This window comes from Danio aesculapii, chromosome 17 (genome assembly GCF_903798145.1).
Source record: "Danio aesculapii chromosome 17, fDanAes4.1, whole genome shotgun sequence".
Classification (NCBI taxonomy): domain Eukaryota; kingdom Metazoa; phylum Chordata; class Actinopteri; order Cypriniformes; family Danionidae; genus Danio; species Danio aesculapii.
The window spans coordinates 52,743,739-52,753,738 of NC_079451.1; the positions used below are offsets into that span (position 1 = coordinate 52,743,739).

Below are 10,000 nucleotides of genomic sequence, written 5' to 3' on the forward strand. Positions count from 1 at the left end.
ATGTTATGGAAGGTCGTTCCTCTACCTGTTTTTTGCATTTCTCGATCTTCTCCTTCTCCTGGCTGGTGAAGAACTTCCCGATGGTTTTGTTCCATCTCAGGATCCACTCATAAACCACGGCGAAATCTCCAGAGGTGGAGTTGAAGGCGTAATAAACACTGCGGCCCAGTCGCTCGCTCTCACCTGCCGGAGGAACAAAACATTTACAGCAGGGGAAATAAGTATTAAACATCATTTTTCTCAGAAAACATATTTCTAAAGGTGCTGTTGACTTGACATTTTCCTCAGATGTTGGTAACAAACAAATAAATCCATATATGCAAGGAAAACAAATCTAACTAGTTTACAAATGAAGTTCTCTGTAATGAAATGAAATGACGCAGGGAAAAAGTATTGAACAGATGAAGAAAGGGAGGTGTATTTGGGCAGTGAAAGCCCAGACAGCAGCTGAAATCTCTCAGTAGTTCTTCAGCACTCCTCTGCCGTTCCTCAGTGTAAATGAAGATCAGCTGCTTCAGTCCAACATCTACATTAGCCGGAGGATGAAGATGAACCCAGGGTGGACATTTCAGCAAGACAATGATCTAAAACACAGCCGAGGAGACTCTCAGATGCGTTCAGAGAAAGAAAATCAAGCTGTAGAATGGCCCACCCAATCACCTGATCCGAATCCAAGAGAGAATACAGAATAAAGCTCAGATCTGATAGACGAGACCCACAGAAGCATCAAGATTTGGACACTCTGTTGAAGTCTGTTAGAAACTCACACCTGAGCAATGCATGAGGCTTCATTCTTCATATTAGAGGCGTCTTTAAGCTGCATCACCAATAAAAGCCTTTTATATAAAGTATTAAACACATTTCAGTAGTTCAGCACTTTCTCCTTCTGTCACTCATTGTTCTTACACACAACTCAATTTTCAGATTTTTTTTGGTTTTGTTTAATTTTTAAGTTTGTATTGTTCACGTTTTTACCAAAATCTGCTTCATTCCCATGTCAACGGCTCCTGAAAGATTATTCCCAGAAAAAAAAAACCTGACAATGTGTATAATACTTACTTTCCCCGCTGTAGGTGTCGTTTATACCAGTCTGTTTTCTTAAAACTTATATTAGTTATAGAACAAAACACTCCTCACCCAGACTAGAAACACACTCCTCATCCAAACTACTATTTAACTGTTTATTAATATTTAGTAAGGTAGACGCTGAGTTTTGGGTAGGATTAGAGATGTAGAATAAGACTTTATAACTACTAATCAACAGTTCATATCTTAATAATAGGCAGGTAATAAAGCAGTAGTTATAGCATGAATTGTGACCTAAAGTGTTACCGATATTTGTACTGTTTTAGTGAATAAATAACCTAACCCGCTGCAAATGAGCCATTGGCTAGAAACCTACATGTGAAGCATCTGCTGCTTTAAACTGAAGCAATGTTATACAGCATAGGCCTGTCACAATAACCAATATTTCGACTTATCGTGCAAAACTTGGAGATGACCTCAATCATTTCTGCCATTGCACTATATATTTACAAATTCACCAATAACATTAAAGCTATTTTACAATCATTATATAATCAGTGGCATAAAATGACAATAATATCGCTCATCGCAACCTCACCACTGTCAAAGTTTATAATTGGACATTTGCCTAATAGTACATTCAATACTATATTTAATAGCACATTTACCTTTTTAACATCAAATTATAGAATGTAAATATGGTGCAGTAGCACTTCAGGGCGTCCCGAGATCGAATCCCGGCTTGTGGACATTTCCCATCCCTACCCCCTCTCTCTCTCCCACTTTGCTTCCTGTCTGAAACACTGACCTATTCGCTTAATAAAGGCAAAAAGGCCAAAAAATAAATAAATTATAAGAATTGTTTATGGCTATTTGCATTATTAGGCTGTTATATAATCATTATATAAGTGGCATAAAATGATCTTAAAATGACAATAATATGGGTTAATCGCAACAATTTCTGTGATTATACATCGCACAACAAAAACTCGTCATCGTGACAGGCCTAATACTGCATTATCCCTGTTAAATAACCCTAAATGAAAATGATGCAAGTAGTTTTGGTTAACAGTTTGTTATATCATGTTACTTAATCTAAAGTGTTACCAAATCAAATCTTACATGCTGTGTATATCTTTTCATAAACTCTGCAACACTTTAGTTTAGGTCACAATTCATGCTATACAATACTGGTTTACTACCAGCCTGGGTCACACTTTAATTTGATGGTCCGTTTGTTGAATTAAGTTACACTGCAATCTACATGCTAACTAATTGTCATTAGATTATAAGTAGACTGTTATGTTGGGGTTAAGGTTAGTTGACATGTACTTGCAAAGTTTCTTATAGTCAGTTAAAGGAGCAATATCAGCAGATATTAAGCAGACAGTCTACTAATACCCTAATGGACCATCAAAATAAAGTGTTACCCCAGCCTGTTATAAAGACATTAACTGTTGATTAGTAGTTATTAAGTATGATCTTATTCTACATCCCTACCCAAAACCCAACTTCTGCATTACTAACTTATTAATAAAAAGCACATTAGCAGTTTGTTAAGCTAGTAGTGTTAGTTAATGGTTTGGTAATACCGTTAACTGTGACCAAAACTAAAGTGTCACCATACACTCTCTGTTTAAATCACCAAAAACACACATCAATAGCCTCACCGATGCACTTTCCTCGCTGCACGACCACCTCTCCCAGAGAAACTGTTGCTGAAGTGGAGAACTTCCTGCTGACGCGCATTATCCTCATTATACGTGTCCCGTCTGCGAGAACACAACACACAATTATATTCCTGATTATTTCTGTAATCAGTGCACTTCTTTGAAAATAATTATTTACTACAAATGATTGGAATCTGAATCAGAATGAGCTTTATTGCCAGGTCTGTTTACAGGTAAGAGGAGTTTGTTTTGGTGACAGAAGCTTCCACAGTGCAACAGAATAACTACAGCACTGTTGTCTAATAACTTGCCTAATTACCCTAACTTTACCCTAATTAACCTAGTTAAGCCTTTAAAAGTCACTTTAAGCTGAATATTAGTGTCTTGAAGAATATCTAGTCTAATATTATGTACTGTCATCATGACAAAGAGAAAATAAATCAGTTATAAGAGATGGGTTATTAAAACTATTATCATTAGAAATGTACTGAAGAAATCTCTCAGTTAAACAGCACAACATTTCACAATATTGCTAATAATATTGGTTATAAATCAATGCAACAGCATTCACCTTCCGTAAAGCTAATTGCAACATTAATTATTGAGAGAAATTAAAGAACAGTGTTTTATATATATATATATATCAGATGTAAATGCAGATGAATCAGACCTGTGTCTGCTGCTGGATGTGGTTCTGCGTCTGTTCACCAGAGCTTTCTTCACTTCAGACGAATCCACTGGAGACCCTGAGGAGACAGACGTCTGTCTTTCTGGAGGAGGAGGAGGAGGAGGAACCGAAACAGAGCTCTCCTGACGCTCCTGAACACAACACAACCCATTCACACACATACAAAGGCTCTTATTACTCTCACTGAACTCTGAGCTGAAGATGAACCGTCTCAAACTGTAAATATTAATAGTTTTACATTTCAATTCATTATTAAGATATACTGGCACAAGGTTAAACTTATATATGCATGTTATACATGTATGATTATGTATATAATATGTATAATTATGTAACACTTGCATTGTTACAGCAAAGTAGTGGTGTAACGGATCACAAATCTCACGGTTCGCATCACATTATGATGCTTTAGTCATGGATCGGACCATTTTTCAGATCAGCCAGAAAAAGGGGAGGAGACGAATGTAATTTGCTTCCCATTTACTACAGAAACAGCACTGTGAGACACTTTTGGTTTGAACAAACAGAACTTAGAGCCTGTAATGTTATTAAAAATATAATGAAGAAATAATCAGCTGAATAAAATTAAACAGTAAAATCTTCAGTACTGTAAAATTCCCTGTTACTACTGCTGTTGCTGATAACACTAAATGTAGAAATCTAACATTATAAATTGAACAGCCCATATTTTTTCCAGTCTCATCTTCAATAAATGATTCAGTGATTCATCTTTCATTGCTAGATGATCATTGGTGAAGAATTATTCAGTGGCATATGTTTGATGGCTGGTTGTCGCCACCTATTGGTTAAATAATGTAATAGCTGCCTACAACTTTTATTTTGAGCATCGTTAAATGTATATGCATATAACATCAGTGCATTTACCATCAGTGGATATATCTGAACTATAAACTGTTCTCCCAGTACTTCTGTGTTATTTGACTGTTTTTAACTTTATAAATAACTCAAAAGACTAAAGACTGAATCTCTTAAGATTAATAAACATATGCAAATCAGCATCATTTATAATTTATGTTGCGTGGGTGTTGAGATCCTGATCTCTTAATGATTAATCCTGCATCTTACACTGAATGCATTAATGCAGACTAAACAAGCAGTGACAGGAAATACCTTTAATAACCTAAGAAACCCACCACATCGCCAATAACCCACCACAACCTCTTCTGTCATCATTATATTTTACAGGAAAGCCTAAATGCTTTCATACATGTGATTTGAATGAGCGAGAGGCCATCTCTCTGTGATCGTTACAAATGAAGGATTAATCTACCAGTAAAAAAAATTGTATTAATCCGCGGGTCACGCGCGTTACGAACCATGGGTTGTGATCCATACGAATCATGGATCATCCGTGATCCGTTACACCCCTACAAAAGATGTCATATTTCATAGACGTTAGGATGTTAGGCTTAAATATACCCTCAATTCTTGAGAGGGTTTGTTTAATGAGATTTAAACCTGTGAAATATTTAAGCATAAATATGCTAAGTATATTGTTTGTATTATTGCTTTGTTCCTTATTTAATTTCTTTCTAAACTGTACTTAATGGAGCGGTGAGCCACAGTAGCAAATATGTATATGTATATGTATATATGTATATGTATATATGTATATGTATATATGTATATATGTATATATATATATATGTATATATAATATATATATATATATATATATATATATATATATATATATATATATATATATATATATATATGTCTATGGTTATTTATGTGTATATAAAACAGAGCAGGATCTCACCAGTTTGGCCATCTCTTTCTTTCTCTTTTCTTCTTTCCTCTCCTCTTCTCTCCTCTGAATTTCTGCAAGGATCTCATTTTGCTGTGTTTGAGTAATGCAGAAATTTATTAAAAGCACAAAAACACTGAAAATAAACGTGTAGCACTGATGAAAACAACATCACACACTCTAATCATTTATTGTCCTTATATAATACTTATATTATATAAGGCTGTATTGAAATGTTCATGAAATAAAAAAGTCATTTATGAGTGCAGAGTAATTTAAAGACAAGTTTCAGAACTGCACACTTTGAGTTTCCTCTAAACTCAGCTTATATGGGGTATATGCTGAAGCATGCTAATAGGACTTTTAATTTGCCAGTAACCTGGGTTAATCGTTCCCGGTCAAGTGTATGCCAATGCAAATTCTGCGCATTTAAGGTCTGTTTTCTTTAAAAATCAGCGATCTCCACTGGCTGAGTGATATCTGATATAAAGTGGGTCTCAGATTGTACAAGAAGCACTGTACTAAATTACATTTTTCCCTGCTATGTCTTTATAATATAAGCATTTATTTTCCCTCAGTATAATCAATGGAGCTTCTGCGCTCGCCTGCCGATTCTGACGGGCGCGTGCGAGTAAACAGCTTTTTGTCTCGTTTTACGCTTGAGCAACTAATTGAATGCCAAAGTCTATTTAACTGAATGTATCTTAATTACATTACAACATCGATGCTGTAAAAGGAGCCGTATAAAATGGAAAAAACTCACAATAACAGGTCACCGGACGTTAATCAGTATGGGAACAACACTAGCTTGGCATATACCCTATTGAAGGCAGTCTGACTAAATCAGCTTCTGGAGTGATCTGCTATATGATGTAATAGAGTGGATAAGCTCCGCCTTCACTGAAGATCGACGCCCACATCTACTGCACTGCATGTTTAGCTCTGTTATTATGCAAAACTGTCAGCCAATCACAGCAGTGGGCATTTACTTTAGAGTCTACAGTTAGCCACGCCTACTTAAACTGTCGAGGCTCAAATACAGCACGTGATAGTCAATTACTGCTACATTATGAGGGGTTTTTGATGTAAACAGCTTGATTATAATTAATCAATTAATTGATTATAAGTAAACTTCAGAAAAGATTTTAATATAATAAGAACAAGGTCATGTGATTATGTACACTAGTATCTGTTCTCTATTAAGTACACCTAAAAGGAAAGCCAAATTCCCCTAATCTTCAGTCATATTAGAGCTCGTAGCCTGTAAGTTTCAGAAGTTCTTGAAATCAGCTTATATTGAAGGGAGTTTCTCTGTTAATATGCAAAACTGGCAGCCAATCACAGCAGTGGGCGTTTACATCAGAGTCTACAGTTGGGCACGCCCACTTAAACTGATGAGGCACAGGTGATAGTCGATTACTGCTGCCTTAGGATGTGTTTTTGATGTAAACATCTTAACTGAGGTGCTTTATGAGCTCTTATAAGTGCCGTACCATCTGTTCCTCCAGTCTGCGGCGCTGGTCTATTTTCTCCTGCTCCTCCAGAGCCAGACGCTCCTGCTGACGCCGCTGGTTCTTCAGCATCTCCTCGTGGAAAGAGCTGGACGGAGGAACATTGTGCTCGGTCAGAAAACCCTGAACAAAATCCGCCAGCTCGTAGATCATCACCTGGAGGAGAAACATAAAGATGAAATAAATAAATCAATCGGACAAATATATCTGTCTGCCTGCTGCCTGATTGATCCGCTGACGGTCTACCAGCTTATGGAATCTACCCAGTGCAGGATATTGGTTCTCCTTTTCTATCCTGAATCTCTCTGGGCTCGGTGATCTGTTGTGTTCATTTATACATTTATATTACATTCATTCATTTTCTTTTTCAGCTTAGTCCCTTTATTAAACAGGGGTCGCCACAGCAGAATGAACCGCCAACTTATGCAGCATATGTTTTACACAGCGGATGCCCTTCCAGCAACAACCCATCACTGGGAAACACCCATACACACTCATTCACACACATACACTATGGACAATTTAATTAATCAATCCCCCTATAGCGCATGTGTTTGGACTGTGGGGGAAACCGGAGCACCCAGAGGAAACCCACGCCAACACAGGAAGAACATGCAAACTCCACACAGAAATGCCAACTGACTCAGCCGAGGCTCAAACTAGCGACCTTCTTACTGTGAGGCGATTGTGCTACCCACTGCTCCACCGTGACGCCATTTATATTACTTATTTATTAAAATCATTGGCAGTTTATTCAGTAAAGATTTCTTCTGTACAATTACTAACCTGCCACAAATAGTGAACATTTCAGAGGGGCCACGGAGACATATATGTTTGGTATAGGGGTTATAAAGTTATAAAAGTTTGGCAATCACTGATGTGGAGTTATTGCTTAACTAATAAGGAATTAACGATTTGCTAATGCTTAATAAATTATTCAAAGTGTGCAGCTTTTATAGTGTGTTACCCTACAATTACGATAAACACACCAATAAATACATCCACACTGACAAATGAACAATCTGTTTATTTTTAGTTTATGCTTTTCATTTTGCATTAGCCTATTGCAGCCAGCAGGTGTCCTCAGTGTGCTGTTTCTAGCACATCTGACCAGTGAATCCAGCTTGTGTAATCTGGCTAATCAAACAGCGAAAGGGCTATATGCACAGCTAGTGTTTTTCAGCCACTGATAAACTTCCGGGGAAAGGTTAATGTGACTATTGTCAATTTCATACGGGTTCTTTTACAGCATCCATGTTGTAATGTAATTAAAACACAATCAGTTAATTTATTTAGTTGTTCAAGCGTAAAATGAGATGAAAAACTGTTTAAGCACCGTCAGGAGCAAGAGGATAGTGCAGAAACTGCATTGAAAATACTGGGGCAAAATACATTTCCATATTTTAAAGACATCTCATAGGGTTGGGACACTCACATACACTATGGACAATTTAGCCTACCCAATTCACCTGTACCGCATGTCTTTGGACTGTGGGAGAAACCGGAGCACCCGGAGGAAACCCACACGAATGCAGGGAGAACATGCAAACTCCACACACAAACGTCAACTGACCCAGCCGAGGCTCGAACCAGCGACCTTCTTGGTGTAAGGCGACAGCACTACCTACTGCGCCACTGCGTCGCCCTTGACTTGCCTAAATCCAGATGTGGATTTGGTATCAATGCATCCCTACGAAATACTTCCAGAAGATGGGAAGAGGTGAAATGGGTCACTTTACTTTTACTGTTGATCACCAGTTGTCAGCATTAACCCTTTAGATCGGCCTGTGCTGAAGAGTTTCTGGGTTTTATATGGAGTTCATTCGAGTAAAACAGCAGATTATAGTGTGTGTGTGTATGTGTGTGTGTGCAGAAATACACTTACTGTGTTTACTGTGTTCTGATAGCTGAGCTGCTCCATATAAAAGCTGGAAACTAAGCTTTTTTTGCACTGCAACTGATGATCAACACTGAATATGACACACTGTCCCTCTTAATCCCAACAGGGAAAACCAACAACAATCCAGAATGCATGATTATCTGCTGTCATGACTTTACAATCAATAAATGTGATTATAATGGAAGTCAATAGGGCAAAAACAGCACCAACAGAACCAAAGGAGAGTCGATTTACCCAGAGTGTATTGTTGAGTTTAAGTGTAGGTATTTTCCCAAAATGTGTGTCAAAATAAGATTTGTGTCCAAAAATCATCTCATTTGCTGAACCAGAGAGAAAGTTGTGGCCAAATTAAGACTCGCCCCAGAGTGGATGAAAACGACCCAACAGCACACAACGGTTAATTTTGCTAGCTGTATGTGTGTATGTGTGTGTTCAGTCTCACCTCTCCGCATCGCTCTCTGGCCAGTTGATTGAGCTCCACATTCAGCTTCTCTTGTTTGTCGAAGGAAAGTCCTTTAGCGTTCTTCAGCTCCAGCTCTGGAGGCCTGATCAACCAAACACAGATTAATACACTTTATTATAAGAGGAGGACTCCAGGGGTCTGTTCTTCGTACGTGGATTACTCAATTATCTGGATTTGGTTATTAACGATTTGACATGATCCAGGATCGTTTCGGTCTTCAAAACTCATCCGAGAGTTGTTGTCATAGCAACAGATCTGGTAGCTCAAATCTGCTCGGGAGCAGGTTTATTTCATGTAAACAGGATTAGATCGGGTCAGTTCAAGCAAAGGTAATACTGTAAGTGTGTACCAAATGCTGATATTTTCTTACAGTAGTAATTTATAGATTATGTACACTTGGGAAAAAAGTAAAATAGTTTAAAAAAAAGTTTATATATAAACATTTATAATAATAATATTTAATATTAAATAATTAATAATAATTATGTTTATATACTTATAAGTTTAGAAATATATATATGAATAAAACTTAGTAAATAAAAGTACAAAAATGGGGTGGTTCTCCCCAAGGGGATCAAAGAGAACATTTATTAATATGGATTTTTTTAGATATTATTGTGTACTATTTAAAGGTACCGATTCAGCTCTAGTAGAACTTCTGTAAGATAATAGACAAACAATACTCAACTGTTTTTTGTTGTTTGTTTTTTATAAAGGAATAATAATTTATGCAGTTATGCATGTTTTGACAGCTAATATGCCGGTCATTTGATGCTTTGCAAAAGTTGCAGACACCTTTACCAATATCAAAATGCTTTATTGATGCTAAATTAATTTAAATTCCTTACGCTGATTAAGGGCTCTATTTGAAGATCCATGCGCAAAGTCTAAAGCGCAGGGCACAAACGCATTAAGGGCGTATCTGAACCCACTTTTGCTATTTTAAGGATGGAAAAATCCTCTTTGCGCTG

The 10,000-nt window shown here is 37.1% G+C and overlaps 1 protein-coding gene across 1 annotated transcript in view; it reads right to left on the bottom strand.

Moving 5' to 3' along the window:
- eif2ak4 (eukaryotic translation initiation factor 2 alpha kinase 4) overlaps positions 1–10,000 on the bottom strand; it is a 91,749-nt gene that overhangs the window by 77,037 nt on the left and 4,712 nt on the right. Inside the window, 7 exon segments of the mRNA XM_056476737.1 lie at positions 26–183; positions 2,697–2,736; positions 2,738–2,798; positions 3,367–3,515; positions 5,168–5,248; positions 6,649–6,822; positions 9,009–9,111. Coding sequence (XP_056332712.1) covers positions 26–183; positions 2,697–2,736; positions 2,738–2,798; positions 3,367–3,515; positions 5,168–5,248; positions 6,649–6,822; positions 9,009–9,111 — 766 coding nt within the window.